At 38.9% G+C, this 25,767-nt stretch overlaps 2 protein-coding genes across 3 annotated transcripts in view; one reads left to right on the top strand and one right to left on the bottom strand.

Annotated features, from left to right (window-relative positions):
• Positions 1–25,767, top strand: part of LOC149812693 (uncharacterized) — a 65,153-nt gene that overhangs the window by 14,103 nt on the left and 25,283 nt on the right. For both annotated transcript variants that reach the window (XM_089992458.1, XM_089992457.1), the window contains exons 4-8: positions 5,269–5,459; positions 5,561–5,732; positions 6,266–6,403; positions 6,493–6,682; positions 24,033–24,184. In XM_089992458.1, the coding sequence (XP_089848584.1) occupies positions 5,269–5,459; positions 5,561–5,732; positions 6,266–6,403; positions 6,493–6,682; positions 24,033–24,184 (843 nt within the window). The remainder of the gene's footprint in view (positions 1–5,268; positions 5,460–5,560; positions 5,733–6,265; positions 6,404–6,492; positions 6,683–24,032; positions 24,185–25,767) is intronic.
• On the bottom strand, positions 9,055–10,280 carry LOC149812694 (uncharacterized). The gene is made up of 2 exons (XM_089992227.1): positions 9,334–10,280; positions 9,055–9,235 (listed from the first exon to the last, which is right to left on the bottom strand). Exons 1-2 carry the CDS (start codon positions 10,167–10,169, stop codon positions 9,055–9,057), a joined length of 1,017 nt encoding a protein of 338 aa, XP_089848353.1. The 5' UTR covers positions 10,170–10,280.

Genomic DNA, 25,767 nt, shown 5'->3' with positions numbered 1-25,767 from the left:
TGAGCCAATGCACAGATTTATATGATGATGCTCATGAAGCAATAGTTTTACCATGGAATAAACATTGATATCTTGATCAAAATCAAATATACACTGGTTACAGTCATGCTCATGAAAGTTTCTATGAAGTCATCCATGCTTACACATTTAGCTTCTCTTTCACACCACTACACGTACATCCAACATCATATGCGATGGAAAACCCATAGGAATCCAAACAAGCATAGAACACCCAATCAAAAAGCTACTTTTATCAAACAATAAAATTCTGTTATGCATGTACAGAATCCTAATTCATAGAAAGGATGAAAACACTAAGAAATACAGCCATAGATCTAATAGTGAACATCAATATTCACCCCTTTCTTACCGGATTCACTAAAATATTGAATGAAAACGAATCTGTACTCCTTTTCTCATTCGAAATTAAAAGAGGAACCCATACCTTGTTTTCTTTTTTTTTTTTGAAATTCAAAATCGAGATGAAAAGGGCGTTGAACGATTGGAGAAGAAGGTGAACCCTTCTTCTTCTTCTTTTCTTTCTCTTTTCCTTCCCTCCTCTCTTTCTCTCTCTTTTCTTTCCTTTCTTTCTTTCTCTTTCTTATTTCCTTTTTTTCTTTTCTTTTTATATATAAAGAGGGTGAGAGGGGGTGACGCCCCCCCCTCCCTCTCCAGCCCTCTCTAAAAGGGTTGGGGTAGGAGAGTTTCCAATATGTGAAACTCTCTCTCTCAAGTTTCCAAATTTTTAAATTTTTCCATGTTGACGTTTTTTTCAAAACTTTCCAAATCCTTTAGAAGTCCTTCTTAATTCCTCTTGGGGCTTCTTAGGTAAGTAGGAGGACTCTTTTAAGAAGTCCTACTCAGCCCTAAACCCAATTTTTGGGATTAATAAAATTTAATTTAATAATTAATTAAATATTTTTCGAATTTCCAAAGTTTAATTACTCTAGGAGTCTTTTTAACCCCAACTAACTTTACTTTAAAGCTTTAAATTGATTTTAAAGCTAAAATGTTTTTGGACATGGATTTGGATCCGGATCTGGATTTAGATCAAAAAATCCAAACCCATATCAAAAATGAAATTTGGATCGAAATCTGGATCAGACCTAGATTAAAGTGGGTCTTGAATCAGATCCAAACCTATATTAATTTGGATCATATGCATCGGATCCAACTCGATCCAACTTCAGATCCATTTAAACAAACTGTTCAATTTTTTAAAAACTGCGATTTTCGGGCCAACCGGAACTCGAATTCAGGAAAGTAAAACATCGTTGAGCTCAGAATTTTGAGACGCATCCAACAACATATTACATAAATATCAAATTCTGAATTTTGCTGGAAAATAACCCAAATTTCGCTTAAATTTAAAAGTCGAAAATAAAACTCTTTTTCTCGCTTTGATTGGCTAGTTATGACCTTGTCGATGGGACCTGGGCCAAGCCCAAACTCAAAGACACCAGTCTAAAAATTGAGCCTCAAACAATTTTTCTCCCAGACTTAGCCAAATTTTTGACAAAATTTAAAAAGGACTAAGTATTGAAAAGCGTGATATTACAAAATGAGTCATAAGACACAAATTTATTTGGGATCCTTGAGATTCGTTCAGATCTACGAATAGTTGTTTGTTCTGAGGGTATTTCTAATGCTTCATGATTACTTTGATTTACACCTTCATTGGTTGTATTTCGATTCCTTCTAGTGTATACTATTGGTTCAGTTGTTGTTATATTCTCAATAAGAGGTTCTACATAAATATTTTCATCATTAGACTGCAATTTAAACAAGAATGAGTAATCAGAATTTATGTCTTGCGACATGTTTCCTTCAAATCCACTTTCATTTTCAACAAAATTAACATTCCTTGAGACGAGAAGTTTATCATTTTTTATATCATAACATTTGAATCCTTTTTGTATTTCAAAATAACCAATGAATGCGCAGGGAATAGCCTTAGATGACAGTTTATCTTCTTTATCATTTAAAACATAACATTTGCAACCAAAGATTCTCAGTCTTTGATAGTCAGGCTGATATTTGAATAAATTTTCAAAGGAAATTTTATTAGACAATGTTTTTGAAGGCATCCTATTTATAAGATATACTGAAGTTAATGCAGCTTTAGTCCAAAGATTTTTTGGAACATTTTTAGCAATCAGGAGAGTCCTTGTAGTTTCCATATTGTGTCTGTGTTTTCTTTCTGAAATTCCGTTTTGTTGTGGAGTTCTAGGACACGATCTTTGATGTAGAATTCCTTTATTTTCTAAAAGTTGTTTAAATTCATTTGACAAATATTCTCCTCCAGAGTCAGTTTTGAGAATTTTGAGTTTACTTTCAAATTGATTTTTAATCATATTATGGAATGTTTTGAATATTACGAATACATCAAATTTAAACTTAAGAAAGTAAATCCAACAATATCTAGTGAAATCATCAATAAACACAACATAGTAGGAGAATCCTCCTTTAGAAGCTACAGGTGCAGGACCCCACACATCTGAATGAACTAATTCAAAATGCATTGAAGAATAAAAGGTTCTTTGACTATAAGGCAAGGCTATCATTTTACTAAGTAAACATTCTTGACATTCAAAATTTTCTTTGCAAATATTCTTGGTAACTGGTACAAAATTTAATTTCTTTATATTTGGGTGCCCAAGTCTATGATGCCAAGTTCGTATATTTTTTGTTTGGGCAATGTTACAAAATAATTCATTTGGAATACAAAGGAAATCCATATAATAGAGATCTCCTTGTCTAGAACCTTCCACAATCAATTTTCTGGACTGGCGATCTTGCACCCAACATTTATTTGATGAGAAAATGACATCACATGCATGATCCGAGATTTGCGAAACTGAAAGTAGGTTAAGATGAAGTTTAGGTATAAATTTTATTTTTGGAATATAAAATTTGCTATGTTTTGACAAATCATTTTTAAAAGTTTCAATACCTTTTATTTCTAAGGCAGTGCCATCAACAGTGGACACAAATGATGTATTTGAATTAGATTGACATTCAGATAATATAGACTTATGTGGAGTCATATGAAAAGAAGCTCCTAAATCAAGAAGCTAAGAATACGTACCAGGAGTAGAAGATGATGCAATGGCTGCTCCTGAGGTAGATTCTTTAAGTAATGGTTGTAATGCCTCCATCAGTTGAGATAAGGATTTGGTGAGGTCCTTGAGATTCAGATTATCCTCATCTTGTTTTGATGGTGCAATGACAACACGTTTTTCTTGAGGTCAATATTTGTATTTTGGACATTGAGGCCTAATGTGACCGGGCTCATTACAGTTATGGCAAATGATTTTGATTCTCCTGTATTTCTATTAAAGTAAGGCGGTTTATATGGCTTAATATAATGTCCTGGTTTTGATGCGGCAAGAGTACAATCCTCTTCTTGACCATTGCTAGAGGTAGCAAGAACACTAACAATTTTACTCATGTTTAGCCTAGTTTCTTCTCCACTAAGTTTAGTGAGAATCTCATGAATAGGAGGAGGTGATGAAGATGATAGCGAGGAGGCCCTTGTTTGTTCAAATTCGGGTCTCAAACCATAGAGAAAAGCGAAGAGTCTATCTTCTTCAACTTGAACTCTTCGCATTTCTATACACTTACCTTCCCATTTGGGTTCAAATTCGGCAAGTTGGGTCCAAATGGAAGATAATTTCATATAGTAATTTCTTATATTTTTATCTCATTGTTTGATATTTCTAACCTTTTCTTGGAGATAATACTTGTGAGCCATATCTTTTTCAGTAAACATACCTTTAAGATATTCTCATGCTTCATTTGCCTTTTTGTAGCATAATAGATTTGAGGTAATTTTTGTCTATGCGTTTCTCATTTCCCATTCATCCAATTTCTTGTAGTATTCTTCCATGACTTTGTTTCTTTCCTCAAGACTAGTCTCAATCCCATTTTCACCTAATGAAATTTTGAGAGTAGGTTCAAGAATAGTACCTCTTACGAATCCCCACAAACCTTTACCTTTGATAAATGTCTCCAAGTGTTCCGTCCAAATATTATAGTTGCTTCTTTCAAGTTTGAACAGCGGAATAAAGTTGGAGTTGCTTGTATTGTGTGGAAAAGATTCACCCATGGTGAATTAGAGGAGGAAAAGAAGTCACCACCACGAAGTAGAATAATTACGCTTTACGAGACAACCCACCAATGCATCGTTGATCATACACCAAACTCTTATACCACTCTTATACCATGTGAAGAGGTTTACAAAAAATATGTGAAGAGCCTTACAAACAATCAAGTTTTCAAATAACTTGATACTTCAAACATTCAAAAGCATATGCTAGCACAAAGTAGCATTCAAATACTTCACAACACAAAAGTAAGAAAGTGCGTCAAATGCACTGTTTGATTAATGAGCATTAGGGGATAAAACCCCTTCTTTTTATATATAATACAATGGGCTGGAGGCCCTTATTTATAGAGAATATAGAAGAGGAGACGTTGGGACTGTTAGAGTCGTTGGGTACAGCCCCAACGACTCTTCAGCTGACTGTGTCAGCTGTACTCAGGCTGTCATTAGCTGATTGTGTTCAACAGTCAGTTAATGCAGTTTACAAAACAAAAAGGTAGGTAAAAAATAAATAAAGAAAAAGGAAAAAATACAGAAATAAAGAAAAAGATTACAAATATATACGTATGTACTTTAAATACGTATTTATATTCTTATACTTATACATATACATACTCTTATATTAAGAAGAGTATGTATATGTATACATACATAATTACATATATATATATATATATTCAAGTATATACATATATGTATTATTTTCTAACAATCTTTCTGTTCTCTTAGTGTCTTTTTAGAAGTATTTTTTGTTGCCCTTTTGTGTTTTTGTACATTGTATTTGTATGCTTTAGAAAATTGTTATCCATTGGGCTGCAGCCATCTTATGCTTCTAGCTTTTTCAATGTTGCTTGATCCTCCACAAAAATGTGATGACCATTCTTTGATTGAACCTTCGCTTCTAAGGTGAGAAGATATTTGATATATGTGTTGTGTCATAATGCCTTGTCTTGATTGCTTTATTTTTGACACCAAGAAAGAATATGTTGGTATCTACACTTGCTATTTTCTTTAAAATTGCAGGACTGTTGATAAACTAAGTTTTCCTGGTTATCATTTGCATGATGCTTGTTTCTTCATGTTTCTTAAGAAGAGCGCAAGCAAAGTGTTGCTGCCTTTGAGATGGCAATAATTGTAAAAAAATATTCTTTATATGGTAGCAGATTTTGGATCAGTATGTGGAGTCTCAAAATGCACGATCCAAAGAAGGTGCTGATGCCTCTGGAAGGTTACCCAGAAGTGTCATATTGGTTGGTCACTCTATGGGTGGATTTGTTGCTAGAGCTGCAATTGTCCACCCTCATTTAAGAAAATCTGCAGTGGAAACTGTCCTTACACTTTCTAGTGCACATCAGTAAGTGACTTCTTTAATTCTCATAACCGTGCTTAGGTTCCAAAGATGCTATACACTATCTTCTATGCATTCTTTTTATAGAACATGAACTATTAATGCAGGTCCCCACCACTGGCCCTGCAACCCTCATTAGGTCGGTTCTTTTCCCAAGTAAATAGTGACTGGAAAAAGGGCTATGAAGTCCAGAGGAAACATTCAGGCCATTCGGTGTCTGATACATTGCTTTCAAATGTCATTGTCATATCCATAGCTGGCGGCATTCGTGATTACCAGGTAAGGATTAACTCGGTATTATTTCTTTTTATTTGTTCTTTTTATCAATTATTAGGTCTTATTGCAGCACAACCCCTTCGGTGCATGTATTTTGGATGCTGAAACTTTTGACAATGGCAATCCCCCTACAGTTGGTTTGTGTCTCCCATAAAAAGAATGTTGTCACTTGCCAGTGGTTTAGGGAGACCTAATTGCAGCTTTTACAACTAGCCCTTGGGATATCTTCTTCATGATCTGTTTGGGCACTTCAATATTTGATCAAGTAGATGACTAGGGGATATTTTGTTGCAGGGTGGTAATTAATGCTGCATTTTGGACATTATTTTCATATATTTTAAAATTGGGTCATAAGATCCACTGTGTTTGGTTAGTTCTGACCTGTAGCCTACCATGTTGAAAAATTTCGAAGGCTAGACCTAAAATTGATGATTGGATCTATACATACACAGACTATGTGTAACTTTTTTTCTCTCGTACCTTATTCATGCACTAGTTTCTGAACTTTTTTTTATTCCCTTTTTTTTCTATGCCAGGTCCGCACAAAATTGACATCTTTAGATGGAATAGTACCTGCGAGTCATGGCTTTATGATTGGTACTGCAGGCATGAGGAATGTGTGGCTCTCAATGGAGCACCAATCTATTTTATGGTGTAATCAACTTGTAGTGCAGGTGCAGCTAAACAGAATTCTCGTTAATGCTTGTTGTATGATTTAAAAATTCTTTCAAAGTAACATACCAAATGCTTTTGAAAATCATAGGTATCACACACATTACTGAGTATTATTGATTCCAAAACTGGTCAACCATTCATGAATGCTCGCAAAAGGCTTGCTGTGTTTACCAAAATGCTTCATAGTGGAATACCTGAAAGCTTTAACTGGGTGGGACAGCTACCAGCTCCTTTGCTTTCTGAGCATGCCAATGTTGAGGTTGACAAAATCCTTGCTGGTATGATAACTCTTCCATTCTTTCATGTTGATAAAATTTTCTTGCTTAGTTGTGCAAGAATTACAATTTCTTATTTCTATTTCTATGTTTATATAATAAATATATATAATATATATATATATGTGTGCGTGTTTGTGTGATCCACAACCCATTAAGACCTAGTTTAAATTACTTGGGTTGGGTACTGGCCCATGATCAATAAATTTTTTGACTTTAAAGCATGGAGGGGCACCTATTTATAAGCATGGGGTGGGCTTCCATTTTCACTCTTAGAGATGGGACTAAGCTTCCATTGTATAAAGTCTCATTTTTACATGTAAGAGAAAATGATTAGCATTAATTCCCTACATCCTACTCATCTAATAAGAGAGAGATGTTATTAATTCATTAAATGTGCATGGAACACTCAACCTTTGAAAAATAGTCCCACATCGTGTATTTTAAGGGGGATGCTTCACTATCTATAAAAGGATGCGTCCATTTTTGACTTAAAATGAATTGTGTCATGGGCTGCACACCTGGACCCACTACTTAGCTGATCTCAGGATTGCCGGAAACTCTATGTACATGTGGGAAACCCTTTTCTTGGGAAACTGAAAACCTAACATTTCCGAAACTTGTGGGAAACTTCTAAAATTGCATGGGAAACCCGTTTCACATCACATGGGAAACCTACTTACTTTATAAGGGAAACCCATTTCCTTTATTTGGAAAACATGTTTTCTGTGCATTTCTTGCATGTTTCTCTTAAATAAGATTTTTTTTAATAAATACTTGAGATATGCATTTTATTCAAAAATTTAATTAGTGATTTAAAAAACTAATTTTTGCATATATATTTAACATTAAGAAGAATGTAATGTATTGGACAAAATTTCATATTTCATATTTCATATTTCGATATGACTGCATTATTTTTTTCCTTAATTCTTGATTCTGTTTAGACCTATGTTCCATTTAAAATATTTTATTAAAAGTAAGTTGAATTTGCACTAGTTCGTATAAAATATAACCAACTTTATAATTAGCTTTATTGTTGTAGTAAGCGTAATCACATATTTTATAAAAAAATAAATTTATTAATTCTTGCTAATAATTAGTAAAGAAGTTAAGTTTATACAATTTTATATTTTTTTCTGTTTGTCTTTGTGAAAAAAGGGGCAAGGGCTCTATGATCTTTTTAGACTATAAAGTCGTTGGGAGCCCAACAGTCATATTTATGACTATTGGGAGCTCCCAACGATTTCTTACATGGTTTATGAATAATGTTGAGCTTAAAATATGTGCCAATATTGCAAAATTTCGTAAAGCTAATGAGGCATGACTCTTTATGAATGATATGTATACCCAAAAAGATTTGGCATGGCAATATTTTTTGCAAGAAAACTTAGAACTACCAAGCAAGGGGACTTGAGTGTTCAAGATTTTTTTAGTGCTTTATCTCCTCTATGAGATGAATTGGTACTTTTGGAGTCTAAGTGGGTTGCCATTGAAGATGTGAAGCTTAAGCGTCAACAAATGGAAAGAGAACAATTTTTTCAATTCTTGTATGGACTTTGTTCCGAATTTGAACAAGTTAGATTTTCTCTTGTCCATAGATCTATACCTCTTCTCTTAGAAGATGCAGTTGCCAAAATATGCCAAGAAGAAACTCGTCTTGGTATGATTAAAGGAGGAGATGAAGTGTTGGCGGTGTCTAAACTCGACAACCATGTGAAGTCTTACAATCGTCCACACTTTGTGAGGCAAAATAACTATAGTGAAAATAATAACTATAGTTGTAACGTCCCAAAAATCCAGGACTTGTAACTTTTAGAATAGTTTAGAAAGCTTTGAAATCATACAATTATCGGAGTTTAAATAGTACTTCAGCGGAAAATGATATTTTTAAAACCACAAGTCAATGGACCTTGAGCGCATTACAACGTAAACTTTTCTTTGTCGAATCCCGCACAACTATTGAAATCAAATGGTTTTGAAATGCAGTTTCAATAATTGAGAATTTGTTCATGGGATTTTGCAACTCATTATATTTGTTGAAACCAAAAAGAAGTTTACTAAAACCTATGTCACATGGGTGCGGGTGCGGGAGCGGGTGCGGGTGCGGGTGCGGGTGCGGGGATTCGGCACTTCCAAAAAACCCGGGTGCGGGGGTGCGGCAGGGGCAAAAATGTAAAAAAAAAATTATATATATATAATTTTGAAGTTTTAACAGTTTAACATTTAACAGTAAACATTGTCATAAACTCATAATATGATTCATCATGCATGCAGTATATCAACCTAAATATCAAATTATCAATCAAATAAGTAAAGCAATTACATAAATCGACCTAAATATCAATCAAATAAGTATGCATAAAAGAACTAAATTACATACCAAAGTATATCCTGATGAAGTAATGGATGCTAATAATTTCTTCTTCATCATCAAATGCATCATTAGAAGGAATACGGGGCTCAGCTAAATCCATGTTTGTTACGTTGAATTCATGTTCTCCCTCGAAGTCACACTCTTCTGGGTTTACATCCCAAAATTTGGATGTTCCTTGTCTGCATTATAAACCCAATTTGAAAATGATAAATACAATACAAGTATATTTAAATGAAAACTAAGAAATAATCAAATAACTAAGAGAGCAAATTAGTACCTGTATTCATCATTGCTTCGCGAAAGTAATCGAAGATTTGAATGAACATATACTAAATCCTCTGCACGCTTGCTGGTGAGTTTATTTCTCTTCATGTTGTGGATTTGAGAATATGTGCTCCAATTTCTTTCACAACAAGATGAACTAGCAGGCTGCGATAGCAATCTTAATGCAAGACGTTGCAGAAGAGGTGTTTCCGATCCAAATGTTGACCACCATGTGATAGGATCTATATTATCTTCTTCTCTCGCGAATAATGCCGGTGCATATAATCTCGAAGATGAAAATTTTCCAAACTCTTGTGTGACTTGATGTAGAAGATGTGCTTCTGGAAAAAGTCTTGTCATACACATATTTCTATGTCTTGATAGCTCTGGGTCTAAATTTGGAGGGACACGACCAATACCTCCAGCCCGCCACTTATTTGCATAATATTTTGGATTAAGAGAATGTGCCATGCAATGCAAAGGAGTGTTGCTCTTATCCCATCTTCTGACTAAAATTGAATGAATATGATTAAAAAAATCTGAATCATCCAATGCAGGATTTTTTTCTTCATGCATGAAAACTATAGCTTGTATTTTTTCAATCATATTATCCCACATTTCATAAACTCTGTGAAGCATGGGCTCATCCTTATCAATTTCTCTTAACATTTCCCAAATAGGTTGCGTAAATTGAAGGAAGTATACCACTCTGTCCCAAAACTCATCATCAAGAATGAATTTCTTAATTTCTTGAGCCTTCATATCATCATCAACACGATAGAATGTCCAATTTTCATCAGTCACCATGTTAATCAAAGCATTCTTCACTCTTTTAATCCTCTTCATCATCACAATGATGGACGCAAAACGTGTTTCAGCGACCTTCAACAATTTCAAATCAGAATGCCTATTAAATATAGCATTAGCACGATGGTGGTTAACAACAAAATTCCTAATGCTTTTGACATTTCTTCTAAATCTTCAATCCATGAACATAAAGCATATGCTTGTGAATTTTCTTCTTCTTTGGGGTTGCATATGCTCTTTAGGGCTAGATTTAAGCTGTGTGCTACACAGGGAGTCCAAAAAATATGAGGGTACTCACTCTCCAAACTCAACGCTGCACTTTTACAAACCGGAGCATTGTCTGTAATGATTTGTACCACTTTCTGATCACCCACTTCTTTTATCACTTCTATAAACAATCCCTTTAAATACTCTGCATTTTTATATTCCCCAGATGCATCAACTGCTTTCAAGAATATTGGGCCACTAAGCGAACAAGCAATGAAATTGATTAATGGACGCCTTTGAATATCTGTCCATCCATCAGACACAATGGAAACTCCATTTTGCTCCCATGAATATTTTTTAATTTCTAGCAACCTCTCCACGTTTGCCCTCTCTTCTGCAAGAAGTGTGGTTCGTATTTTTTCTGAACTTGGAGGCACATAACCACTCAAATTACAATTTGCCAAGGATGTTACTAAATCCTTCCAATAAGGATTTTTAGCCGCATTAAATGAGAGTGAACCAGAATAAAAATACCTCCCAACTTTTCTATCCAATTCTTCTCTTCCATATGTATTGAATGCTGCTTGTATCGTTCCTCTACCTCCTAGATTGACTTTTCTTTTTTTTTTTAGCATCTTCTTGATGGCTTGCAAATGACACACTGACTGCAGAAGAATCGGCCATTGCCTTTCTCTTCTCATATTCTTCTTGTATTTTCTTGTATTGCCTTCGCATTGCCTCATCAACTTTTCTGCAAGCTGAAATGCCATGTCCTGGTATCTTCAACAAATGAGCCTTCACTCTTGTGTAAGACCCAACAAAATCTTTTTCGCAGAGCTTACATCGAAATCTTTTGTTTCCACCACCTCCTTCTCCAGTTTTTGCAAGTTTATCTACATGTATCCATAGTGGCCCCACATCATCAATCCCACTGCAACTATCAGCAAAACTAGCAGCAGAACTCACATGTTGGGATGAGGATGACGCAAGTCCTTTCCCTTTATCCGTCATTTTTATCCTGAAAACACAAAAAAAAATACATTACAATTTTCAATTCAATTCGAAAACACAAGGAGAAGGGGGGGCTCAGCCCCCTCCCCTGCCAACCCAACAAGAGAGCGAGAGCGAGGGGGGCTCGGCCCCTCCCTTGTCGACCCAAAGAAAAAAACATATGGGGGAGGGGCTCGGCCCCTCCCCTATCGACCAAAAAAAAAAAACAGATGGCCCCTATCGACCCAAATAAAAAAACAAACAGATGGGGGAGGGGCTCGGCCCCTCCCCTGTCGACCCAAAGAAAAAAACAGATGGGGGAGGGGCTCGGCCCCTCCCCTGTCGACCCAAAGAAAAAAACATATGGGGGAGGGGCTCGGCCCCTCCCCTGTCGACCCAAAGAAAAAAACATATGGGGGAGGGGCTCGGCCCCTCCCCTATCGACCCCAAAAAAAAAAAAGATGGGGGAGGGGCTCGGCCCCTCCCCTGTCGACCCAAAAAAAAAAAAAACAGATGGGGGAGGGGCTCGGCCCCTCCCCTGTCGACCCCAAAAAAAAAAAAACTGATGGGGGAGGGGTTCGGCCCCTCCCCTGTCGACCCAAAAAAAAAAAGATGGGGGAGGGGCTCGGCCCCTCCCCTGTCGACCCAAAAAAAAGAGGTAGATGGGGGAGGGGCTCGGCCCCTCCTGTGCCGAAAAATGAGGGAGCAGGGGAGGCTCAGCCCCTCCCCTGCCGACCCAACAAGAGACCGAGAGAGGGGGGGGGGTGCTCGGCCCCTCCCCAGCCGACCCAAGAAGACAGTGAGAGACATACCTGCGAGCCGAGAGGAGGAGTCTTGGAGGCGGAGCTGGGGGCGGCGGAGCTGGGGGCGGCGGCGCTGGGGGCGGCGATGCTGGGGGCGGCGGAGCTAGGGCGGCGATGGGAGAGCTCGAGCTCAGGGGGAGAGAGAGGAGAGATTAGGGCAAAAAATTTTTTTTGCCCTAATCCTCCTTTTCATCGGGGGGGGGGGGGGGGGACAAAATTTTTTTTTCGCCCAAAAATTTGGACAAAAATGACCCTGGGTGCGTTGACCGCACCCAGGGTCGTGTTGACCGCACCCAGGGTCGTGTTGACCGCACCCGGTGCCGCACCCGCACGCGATCCCGCGTCGCGTCGCGTCGACGCGGGTGCGACACCTGTTTTGCCGAGTCCCTGTGACATAAACTAAAACAGTTTTAGTAACTCAAGGTTTAATTAAAAGAGAATTTTTGAAATACACTGCATACCAAATTTACCAACATGTCCTCAGGAGCGAAACGTCAGGGAAAGAACTCTATCTTGATCTCATCGCGTCATCGTGCCATCGCAGAGTGTATCACCTGCCCATAAAATGGGTCAGTTTCACTAAAAACTGGTAGGTGCACATACAGGACTATATAGAACATAGTTAAGCAAAATAATTTAATATGTCAAGTAGACAGACAATTATATAACAATTTAATTTCAACAGATTCACAGAGCAACTATCATGAGCACAATGCTAAAATTATTACAAGCACATACAGGACTATATAGAACATAGTTAAGCAAAATAATTTAATCTGTCAAGTAGACAGACAATTATATAACAATTTAATTTCAACAGATTCACAGAGCAACTATCATGAGCACAATGCTAAAATTATTACAAGCATTTTACTGGCACAAGTAGGCTAACTATTACAAGCAAAGCACTGCACAAGAAAGTTAACTAGCAAAATACAATGCTACATCAACCACACACACAATTCCATAAGTATTGAACATGTTGTACCCTATAACTTTCATACGTGCATAACTGAACACATTGTGTGATCGAATTTAAATTATGTTTCGATATTAACTGGCCAAGCGGGTACGCACAAGACACGACTCTAGAAACAGCCTACACTGATCCGGGGGTTTATTATGCTATGTATTTTATGATAACCCGGATAGCTGACTGAGTCCGCACCTAAGGGGACGGTCGGTGACCAAGAGAGAAATCCCCAAAGCAACATAAACAATGGATGTATCCCGAACATGGAGAGCTACCACCTAGGATAATTATGGTAGTCCCATTCCCCTAACTCCGATGACTGGGGAAGCCGAGTCTTTTGCTCGTAACTGCCATTAATGGCCTGTCCATTGAAGTTTTTGTACCTTCCCGTCCTCTCTCCTGACAGGAGTCAGCGGTTCGAATGAGTACATCAGGGGTAGTTAACTGAAGACCCATTCTACATACTCTGGTCTTTCGACCAATTCGAGTATCTTGTCGGTGAAGGCGAAAACATCACTTATTTAGGTGATCACAACATTTTGTTATTTGCACTCATCGAGGTTGCCACAACCTACTCATCCAATCATCGCAACGTAAGAAGACGTACTTGTCAAAAAGTACGGTCGTACTTGTCAAAAGTACGACTACGATGAAAGGGAAATGGTTCCACAAAAGAAACCCCAACAGATATTATCTGCAAAAGAATTAATACAACACAACCTGGCAAGATAAGTCTTGAATTCACTTCAACAACATTTTTCATATTTCATGATGCAAGGTCATCTTGGATCTCTCGTCTGATCAACAAAGTACTTAACATGTTGTGCATGTCTAAAAGTACGCTATACTGAACCAGGGAGGTGTGTGGGCTTCTCAAAAGGAACACCCAACACACAACTTCATAACGATCCAAAGAATAAAGGAGTGCTCATTTGACACGATTCATCCTTAAAAGCCATAATGTCACATTAAGTCATTCATGCAAGGCACAACACTAACAATCTAGCATCCAAAATTTATCTTAGTATCGACATGATTCACACGACATACGACACTAGATTGATAAATGAAGAATGGACCCTTCAACAGAACCCCACTCATTCATATGCTCATGCCCCTGATCGGGGTTATTCGAATTGGGTCGCAACTCGAATCGGGGTTATAAAATATTTCTCCCAAGTGTGCGGACTTGGGAGGACTCAAATGCAACTTCGAAATCCTGCGAGGATTAAAACTTAACTTTGCAAAAGCTGTGCCATTTGAAGAACACTGGGTTCGCAGGAGGAAACCCTCTTTTAAAGAACTGCAATGCACAAGTACAACTTCTAGTGTTTTGAAAACAACTGAATCAGGATAGGCACAAGACTTCATTTATGTAAGTACATATTTATCATAAATGTGAGCATATGCAGGTTATAACATGACGACAAGCAACTCTCGACTTGCGATGCCGCACATCAAGCGAAAAACACATAAGTAACACACGAGGTGCCAAACCATACCTTGACCACTTAGATAGGCAAACACATAAGGTCATAAGTAATACATGAGACACAAAGTCGTACCTCACTCAAAGGAAATATGCAGGCAGAAATGTATACAAGCAAACAAGGGCATATGTATTTCAAAAAGTGCGAAACCACCTTCAACACATAAGCAAATACGCAAATTATACTCGAAGAGTAAAATCGTACCTCGACTCATAAACATGCAGACAAGAATAATACGCCACGCAAAAGCAATATAAATCTAAGTACAACCAGCATGGACATCTTAATTATTTCAACTTAATTAGATCTATTGCCCCTTGTGCGACTTTACCCTACCTTGGGATGTCGTGCAGCTGCGTACGCCTACGCGTGAGGATAATACGAGGGTTGAGTCACAGAGCACGATCGGGACCTGTTGCGTAAATATGCAAGAGTGTTAAATATTCAATTTTGCTAATATAATTAATGGTGCGACTGAGGCATTGGTAGAATTAGGCGACAGGGGACCTCAGCCCCTTCCTGACCGAACAACAAATGGCAGGGGCCTCGGCCCCTACCCGACAACAACTGACAGGGAGTAAAACCCTGATTGTTGATGACAGCGAGGCGGCAGGGGACGAGCCCCTGCCGACGGCACTAAGGCGGCAGGGGGCAAGCCCCTGCCGACAGCAACGAAGCGACAGGGGGAATAACCCCTGCCATCGGCAGCGAATCGACAGGGGGGACAGCCCCTGCCGATAGCAACGAAGCGGCAGGGGTCGCGCCTCTACTGACGGCAGCGAATCGGCAGGGGTCGAGCCCCTGCCGACGGCGGCGGATCGGCAGGGGTCGAGCCCCTGCCGACAGTGGATCGACAGAGGTCGAGCCCCTGCCGACGGCAGCGGATCGGCAAGGGTCGAGCCCCTGCCGACACCGGCGAATCGGCAAGGGTCGAGCCCCTTGCCGTCAGCACAGAAGCAGCAGGGGTCACGCCCCTGCCGACATCACCGAGGTGGCAGGGGGCTAGCCCTTGCCAAAGAGAGAGGAATCGGGGCGGCAGGAGCCATCAGCCTCCTGCCGACCCCTACACAGGTCATGGCAGAGGGGAAGGTGACAGGGGGACAACCGACCTCCTGTCGGTCGCCCGATCTCCCACAAGGAAGAGAAAGGGGGTCCGCAGGGGCCATTGGCCCCTACCGACACTCCGGCGCACCCCAAAAGAGGGAAGGGGACGACAGGGGCATGTAGGCCCCCTGTCGGGTCTCCGATGGGCACGGAGGGAGGAGGGAGAGCGCGGCAGGGGCCGTGCGCCGCCTGCTGGCGTCCTGGCGAGGTGACAGAGAGAGATGGGAGGGGGAGGAGGAGAAGGTGGAGACTGCGTACCTAGAAGGAGACCGACGACGGCGGCGGTCAGCGGCGTGCGCAGGGAAGGAGGAGAGGGCCGCGTGAGGGGAGCGAGGAGCTTCGAGAGGGAGGTGTACCTCCCCTCGCCCTCCTACGCTGCTCTTAAAGGCTCAGGGGGGGGCGATCTTCGGGGAAACCCTAAAAGGGTTTCCCTAAACCTGTCGAGGGAGGTGGAGCTGCGCAGGTGAGGTGCGGCGCACAGGGTTTTTTTTGTTTTTTAAACAAAACCTCTCCTGCGTCGGGTTTTAAAAACCCGAACGAGGGCGGGCCCGGGTCGGGTCCAGACCCGACCTGGCCCAGGTCCGATTTTTTTTTTTTTTTGAAAACGCGGGTTTTACAATATTTTAACACCCTCCCGTCAAGTTGTACGTGGTTTTGGAGCATGTGCAACTTGCTCTTCAATAGCCAAAATTGACGTCCTGTTAACACCTTGGTAAACAAGTCTGCCACTTGATCTTCTGTTCGAACATGACGTAGTTCGATCTCCTTCATCTCGACTTTCTGCCGTATAAAATGTTGATCAATCTCAATGTGCTTCGTTCTGCTATGCTGAATAAGATTACATGCAATGTTTATTGCGCTTTGATTATCACATAGAAGAAATGATCGAATAATTGTCTCCCCAAGATCACTCAATAAGTGTCTAATCCATGTAGCTTCTGCCGTGCCTGCAGCCATCGATCTGTATTCAGCCTCTGTACTCGACCGTGCCACTGCCTTTTGTTTTCTGCTGCTCCAGGACACTAAATTGTGTCCAATATATACACAATATCCAGAGACATATCGTCTCTCATCTGGATCCCCTGCCCAATCTACGTTTGTATAAGTGATGAGTTCATGCCCTCTATGCAGGTTATCGTTCTTGCGATAAACAAGTCCATCTCCTATAGTTCCTTTTAAATAGCGTAGAATGTGCTTCACAGCTTCCATATGACCTTCCGTTGGAGCATGCATAAACTGGGATACCTGATTGACAGCATAAACTATATTAGGTCTGGTAAAGGTCAAGTACTGCAGCATTCCCACTAGGCTTCTATACATTGTTGGGTTGACACAAAGATGGCCATCTTCAGAGCTCAGCCTTTGATGTAATACACTCAGAGTGCTGACTGGTTTGCAATTCGTCATCCCGACTCTTTCTAGAAGATCAAGAGTGTATTTTTGTTGCATGAGTGTGAATGTGTCTTGTTGCCTGTCAACTTCCACACCAAGAAAGTACCTCAACTCCCGTAAATCTTTCATCTTGAAAGTTTTCATTAAAAATTGTTTCACGTCTTGCACATGATTATCTGAGCTCGCAGTGATCACAATGTCATCAACATATATAAGAAGAAGTATAACGATGTCTGTCTTTTGGTAAATAAAGAGCGAGTGGTCCAGAGAGCATCTTCTAAAACCATAGCTTTGAATTTGCATAGAGAAACTTTCAAACCAAGAACGGGATGCCTGTTTGAACCCATACAGAGATTTTCGTAGTTTGCACACCCAGGCAGTAGGATCCTTCTCGGCATAACCAGGAGGTTGCTCCATATACACTTCTTCCTTTAAAGTTTCATGCAAGAATGCATTTTTGACATCCATCTGGCTAAGCCTCCATCTACGGTCGACTGCTAGGGATATGATGACACGAATTGTACCCATTTTGACTACCGGACTAAAAGTTTCATCGTAATCTTCACCATATTGTTGTGTAAATCCCCGAGCAACAAGTTGCGCTTTATATCTGTCAATACTTCCTTCAGGCTTATACTTTGTTTTATAAACCCATTTTGAGCCAACTATATTCTTTCCTTCTGGCCGAGGTACTATCTCCCAAGTCTGACACTCATGAAGTGCTTCCATTTCTTCATTCATAGCTTCAGTCCAATGACGAGATTGAAGAGCTTGATTAAAACAAGTGGGTTCATTCTGTTTTGTGAACTGAGACATAAACAACTGGAAATCAAGGGAAAAGGTCTCATAACTCACCCATCGTTAAATAGGATGTTTAATGCGTGACGGCCTTTGAGCTGGATCATTAGCAATGCTTTCCACATTCCTTTGTAGTATATTTTTGTCCCGTCTAGTGTATATCTGTCCAGAGAAGCGTTCTACTGGGGGTAGTTCTACTGGAGATGGTTCAACACGCATCGGTGAGTCATCCAACCCCCTACTCAAGCCGATGGAAGGACAATTCGCCTGACATGTGTCTCTTGTGTTAGCAAAAAGATCTGTGCTCATCCATGGATCATATACCTCTACTTCTTGAGATGACAACTCTTGAGAGTTATTGACCTGAAAATTTTGTTCATCAAAAACAACATTCCTGGAGGTCCGAATACGTTTTGTAGTAGGGTCATAGCATCGATAGCCTTTGTATTCATCCGCATGCCCAACAAATCTGCACTTAATGGCCTTGTCCTGAAACTTATTTCGCAGAGATGAATCAATATGTACATAACATATACAACCAAAAACACACAGCTCATCATTAGAGGGATGTTGCCCAAATAAAATATAATATGGAGAGTTTCGATCCAGAAGTGTCATAGGAAGACGATTTATGACATGAACAGATGTGTGAAAAACTTCTGTCCAGAGACTAACAGGCACATTGCTATCATGTAACATGTTCATCGCACTCTCGACAATATGCCAATGTTTCCTTTCCGCAACCCCATTTTGTTGAGGGGTATGAGGGCAAGAAACCTGTCGACTTATTCCTTTATCCAGAAGAAAGGCAATAAACTCGTTTGATGAATACTCTCCCCCACCATCACATTGTAAATGCACAATATCACGGGAAAACTTTGTTTTGACCATCGAATGAAATTCCCGAAATATTTGAAAAACTTCATGCTTATGTTTCAAGAAATATATCCAAGTATAACAAGAATAAGAATCAATAAAGATAACATAGTAACGACTACCGGAAAAAGAAGGAATAGGTGCGGGTCCCCAAACATCGGAACAAATAATCTCAAATGGCTTTGAAGCCCTTTTATTAATAATATGAAACAGAAGAACATGGCTTTTGCAGAGTTCGCATGAGGAATATTTATTATTATCTAAAAAGGAACATAAATTAGACTCTGGAAGAAGACCATCAAATACAAGACTTTCAACGAAGCCTCGACTACAATGGCCCAAACGACTGTGCCAAATATCTGGCTTATTACAATGAGATGAATTAAAAACTTCCAATGAAGGAAAAAACAAAGACTCTGAAGGCGAAGACACTGAAGAATGCTTGGACGACTGCAACTGGAGGACTGGGGCTGAAGGCGAAGACATTGAGGGAATCTCCTTGAAGACGTACACATTTCCTTGTTGCTCTTCCTTAGCGAACGTCTCCTTTGTTCGCAGATCCTTAACATAAACAGAAGAGGGAGTAAATTCGACGGAAGAATTCATATCGTCAACAAGTTTAGCTACAGAAACAATGTTCTTTTTAATATTAGGAGCAAAGAGAACATTTAACAAGTGAAGTGAGGACTCTGACATAGAGATATATGCACTGCCAGTATGGCTAATGGAGTGATAAGTTTCATCTCCCGTAACTATACTACATTTTTCAGAATAAGGCAATAAGTGAGATAACTTACCGACATTACCCGTAACATGAGTGACAACACCTGAATCAACATACCACTCGCCCAGTTCATTTTGCTTGATCGTCATCTGTGACAACGCTGATAATAAAAGTTGTTGCACATCTGTAGATGGCTCTTTCGTGTCCACAGTAGTAGCTGACTTATTTTCAATTTTGTTTATTTTTCCTCTATTTTGTAGATTAAACCAACAATCAACTTTCACATGCCCTCTTTTGTTACATAAGAAATAAGTGGGTACTCTCCTCTGATTCCCTGTATTAAAAACACCAGAAATATTAGGTGTAGGCAAGATACCACGTCCTCCCTGCCCAAAACATCTGCGGCCTTTGCCTCCTTGATGCCCTCCATTCCCTCGTCCAAAACCGACAGAAGTGTCCATGGCCAAAACTGAATGAGAATGAGTTGATTCATTTTCTTTTGCTCTTTGTTTCATAATCATCTCATGCTGGAGAAGTTTCGCTTGAAGATCGTCAAAAGTAGGCAAGTGAGGAAGGCATGACAAAGTTGTGGTAAACATGTCAAAATCAGGGCCCAATTCATTGAGGAGTTGTTGAACTTTATCTTTATCTGAAATATCTCTTCCAATAACCGCCAATTGGTCAATAATACTCTTCAGGCAGCCGATGTATTCCATGACTGGCATGGAGCCTTTCTTCAAACTTTGAAACTCATTTTTTAAGTACATAACTCGAGCTTCTGATATCTGAGAGTATGTCTGAGACAACTTACTCCACAGATCCGCCGCAGTGCAATCATCTGAAAGAGTAACCAACACTTCTTGAGAGAGTGTTGACGTAATATAAGCAACCAAAGACTGATCCCACTTCCTCCAGGCTGTATACTCTAGATTCTTAAAGGAAATAGTAATTGTGTCACCCTTCTCATTGTTGGTTTCCTGCAGAATAAACTGTGGTGGTATAGGAACCAAACCATCCAGATGTTCATCGAGATCCTGACTCCGTATAAAAGGAAGTATTTGTCTCTTCCAGGTCAAAAAATTAGAGTGAGTAAGTTTTTCTGTAACGAGCTGACTCAAGAAATTTGCAAAGGGACTGGAGGACAAGGTGGATGATGAAGAGTAATCCATATCAATGGGACAACAAACAAGACGAATGAAAAGAAATAAAAAGAAAGTTGGCGATCACTTAATCAATCAATAGAACTTCAATAAGGGATGCACTCGTGCTACCAATAGACGTAAACTGGTATGCCTTTTTTTTTTTGCAGATTCATAATCGAGATTGTAGACTGTTATAACCTGCCTGTAGGCGTCTCACAGAAAACACTAAACAGTAATAAAAAGGAAACTTCTGTAATCAAAGAGGAATCAAAGAGGAAATAAAACAAGAGATACTTAAAAACTGCAGTAGATTTGTTTGCAATCGAAGAGGAGACTGCAATCAAAGAGGGAAAACACGAATTAAAGGGATTGCAAGCAAAGAGACTGCAATCAAAGAGGAGAAAACTACAGTCGTTGATGTCGAAGAGGGACGTTAATGGTGAAAAGAAAAACTGCAGACGTTAATGATGCTGCAGACGTTAATGAGGAAGAAGAGAGACAGAAAATAGTACTGTGAAGAAGAAGAATGAACTAGAATCAGAAAAATAAACGAGTAGCAAAAGTTACCAGGAAAGAAGAAGGATAGACGAAGAGATGTATCAAAAACTGTTCCTTTAGAGAACTTCAGATCTCGCTGAACACACTTCTGGTAGGATTCCGCAACCTCAGCTCTGATACCATATAAGATTCCGTGTGAGGTTCAGCCTTCACTGCAGAAAATAAAGAAAGGAGAGAGAGAGAGAGGAGGGAGATTCACAATGGCTGGGGCGGCGCACGTTAACCCGACCTCCAAGCCCTAAGCTTTATAAATAAGAAAATATACAATGGCTGAGATTACAGAAATATTACAGGAATGCCATTAATGAAACAACATTGAGCATGTGTTAGAATATTTAACGTGCGATCCGGATCCATACGCATACTATATTTTAACAGAGCTTGCCAAGGCTAAACACTAATGGCTGTAGTTTTTCTTGACTGTGGTTGCTGAATCTTACTAACCTTTACACAGGAAGCCCTAATTATACCCATTGGAGAGAAATCAGAAAACACCACATCAGTGTATGAAATTTTCTTTTCTTCATAAAGTGAAAGTTACCAGTGGGAGTTTCATAAATGTGAAGTTGTAAACAGGTAGAATACTTAATAGAATGCTTAATCTTAAAAAAAATGCAATTAACTTTATGCAGGAAATTATACCCATTGCAGAGAAATCAGAAAAGGTCACATCAGTTTATGGAGTTTTCTTTTCTTCATAAAGTGAAAGTTACCATTGGGAGTTTCATAAATGTCAAATTGTAAACAGATAGAATACTTAATAGAATGCTTAATCTTAAAAAAATGCAATTAACTTTCTCAGCTAGAGGTTTTAGATTTGTATTGAATGTCTATGGCGGTTTTCATGATTCTGTTTGGGCCAGATAATAAGGGGAAATTTCTCCTTTTCATTACATCACTCTGTGATTGTTGAATCTATTGACTGAAGGATCTCAGCAAACAAATAGGTTTTAGACTCAATCAGTAGCAAGCCAGCAATCATGCTATACTATATAACATGAGTCTTGGATTTAAATCGTTGGTTTCTATATCCTATCTTGATTTGAAAAATCTTTTAAAGTCTTTTATATATATGTTCTGTTAAGAGTTATGTAATATAGTGTATTACCATTTGGGTACTGCCCCTTTTAAATATAGTTTCATTTGTACATAGCATTTATATTAGGGGCATTTTTGACCTTATTATGTTTTTCTTTTATTTTCCGTGGAATGTATATAGAGGGGTCGACCCCCACGATAATGTGTACCCTAGTTTTGCTCGATATTGTATGAACCATTTTCTTGTTCATCTTCTTCCTTGCTTTCTCTTCTTGATACATATGGTTTCTAATATGTTCTTTGTCATTTTTCTATAAAATTAAATTGTTAAAACCAATTTAAATTGGCATATACATTGTCAAATTTTTGTAGCTCATTTTATTCCTTTTTATGCCTTTTTGAATGCATACATTTTCAATCATGTATTTATTTTCTAATGACCTTTCTTTTTCTTGTACTGCTAACTATTGGTTATATCATTCATACCGGCTTTCTTACTCTGAAGATGCAAAAGCTCTACTAGTTCTTAGGCAAATGTCAAAATCTGTCGTAAAATTCACACTTCCTGTTTATTACTTTTAGTCCATTTGAGGAGCAAATAATGAAATGTCTAATATAAAAAGAATGGACTATGAAGGTAATCAGAAACATGAGAAAGGTGTTGTAACTTGCACTGAATTAAAAATCTCTGAGTATCTCTTATATCATTTTCTTAAAGGAAAGCAGGAAGCTGTCAGCACCCAAACAAAGGAGTAAGAAGGTCAACCATGAAAATTGACAAGGTGTTGAATGGCATTGACATCCACCAAATACAAGCATAAGAAAACCTAATATGATGCGCGAAATCAAAAAGTCTAAAATGAGGCATGATATTTACTGATCTTTCTTTTTTCATTTTTGTGGTTTCAATTTGTGCATGTGGGTGGGTGGTATCAAGTGCCTAAGAGACATCGCTGGTCATGTATCAATAAATTAAACTGCCAAATTCAATGCTATTCCTGGAAATGTAGAAAAAGAAAAAGGGTTAGATGGCATTCTTCCACTCTAACTTCATGTTCTTCAGATATGAACACTGGCAAATAGGCAGGAGTTGATTCCATAGAGGAAAAATCAAGCATACTATGTTAAACTTTTAAAGCTTCCAAGTTCACTGCCTGGTGTATGGGCATTATCTCTCCATCCATGCCTACATTTAAAAAGAAGTGTGTACTTGGCTGGTAGTGGACCTTACTTGGATTGGCTGATTCCATGCATGAATAATTTTCTCCTCCCACCGATATCCAATTGTCAATTTGGAAGGTCGACTGTCTTTTGCTGTTGACAATGGTTGCTATTCTGGTTGAATCTCTTGGATGGTATCTTGTTAGTTGTCACTCCAACCTCATTTGTTATCTTTTACTCCAAGAATCTTCCACTGTTTGTGAGCAAAGCTTCTTTACCCTTTGAATATTCTTCCTTTATAAGATTTACCCTTTATGCTTTTGGAAAAATAAAGAATATACTTTTCTTTTTCAGCAATTAAAATCAAGTGCCTTGATTTAAGAAGTTCTGTTCATTTAAGGAGGGTTCACCTTATTGGTTATCAGATTGATCCTTGCAAATATGATTGCTTGAGAAGTCGGTAGTAATCTTAGGTGAAACTTAATGTGGGAGACATATTGTTAAAAACTTGAGGTCTTGAACATTGGTTTTGTCAGTCTGGTGGATTTGACTTGTACTTCCATCTTTGATCTGTTTTACACTAGCTTACCTTTCACCCTGCATGTTTTGATAATTTTGAGATCACATTTGGTTCATTTTCTGCCTGCAGGGTCATTACCAGCTGGCAGGAGATACCCTTCTTGCCCACAATCTGTTCACTGGGCAGAGGATAGCCTTGACAGAGATTTGTATATCCAGACACCAACTGTGACTGTTTTGGCCATGGATGGTAGGAGAAGGTGGCTTGACATTAAGAAATTGGTTAGTCCACTTAACACAAAATCTATCTACATTATTCATTTGTGATGGAAATTCAAAGTTTTTTTTTTCTTCTATTCATTGTGATTATAGTTCTATTTTGAAATCCTTCCATTTATTTTGCATAAACAAAATGTTAATGCTAATGAAAACAGTTGGAGATTAAGAAAAAAAGAGCTAGATATTGGCTCATTATTGTGGCTATTGTATCTTAGGAGGGATTGATGATAATATGATTTTTTCTATTGATAGTAGAGTGTCTTTATGGCATAGTTGTAACCCTATTGCCCTTTCTAGCATTTAACAGTGTGATGTCAGTTTCACCAGCTCTTAGCTTTCCATGGATGTTCTCAAGTAAGGGATCCATCTACATCTTCCTTCATTTTTTCCATTTATCTTTCTCGTATATTGTTCAAATTATACACCAGTATTAACATAAAATATTTCCTACATGATGCTTCAAAATCATTAGAATGATTAGTATTAGCTAAATTTTGATGCTTAAAATGTCCTTCAACATCTTCCTTCATTTTTCTCGTTTGTCCTTTCTCATTTTTTGTTCAACCTTCCCTTGTCAGTGATCTTTCTGTCAACTCTAAACCGAGATCAACCTGGTCTTTTGCTAGGGGTCCTTCCCAAGGCCTTAAACTTGCCTGCCGTATGATATCTTGGGATAGGTGAGCTTTTGATCTTCCTATGCTTTAACCACCAGACTTGCTTGAGGATCGACTGGTGTTGCATTTACTTCAGGATTTTCTGAAGGGGTGCATAAACTCCATAGCATGGTCCTTGATTGGTAGCTGTACTGGTCACAACTATAACGTAAAAAAAGGTCTTTAAGAATTTGAAGCTTTCATAGGAAGCTGCCAGTAGGATCTCATTTTTTCTATTCAAATCTATGGTCTTTTTGGTCATCTTTGAACTTAAAGTTGATCCTAGCTTCAAGAAAGAAGGCATGGAAGGTGGACCATGATTATGTGATGCTGCAACCTTGGGTTTCTGGAAAGTCTCTCATAGTTCCAGAGATGAGATCCTCCCCTGCATAGATTAGGATCTTTTTAACCCTTGAACTCTGGTACATTCCTATGGTCGAGTGCATTATAAAAGGTCTCAGTGGTTGCTTCATCGCCATGGAGGTCATCACGAGAGAGAGGTTTGACATTGACTTTGCATGTATAAACTTGTTTCATTCCTCCCTATATTTGGCTGTTAGGGTAGCAAATATCCTCTTTAAGAGTTGAATATGGTCAAAGCTGGAGCTTCTATTTGAGAAACCACTATTGAGTGCCTTGCCAAAGGTTCTTGTCCCTCAAAGGTGATGTTTGTTGTGGTGGAGGCTCAGTGTGGCCAGGTTTAGGTGCAACCACTTTAGGTGAATTTTGTTCCCTTGCTTGGTCCCTCAATGTCAGGGACCTCCCCTTCTTCAGGTGGGGAAAAGGAAATGAATTCTCAATCATTTGCAAAACAACCTAAACTAGAACAACATGACCCTCCGTTGACTCAAAACAACCCGTTTGTCCCCTTGAATCTTCAATCTTTGTTGTATGAAATAGAGTTGCTTGAACTTAGACCTGTGGTGCTTCTTG

Source organism: Nuphar pumila, chromosome 16 (genome assembly GCF_984573655.1).
Source record: "Nuphar pumila chromosome 16, dmNupPumi1.hap1.1, whole genome shotgun sequence".
NCBI lineage: Eukaryota > Viridiplantae > Streptophyta > Magnoliopsida > Nymphaeales > Nymphaeaceae > Nuphar > Nuphar pumila.
Note: the sequence above shows the minus strand (reverse complement) of the source record. Positions and strands in the feature narration are given on the sequence as shown.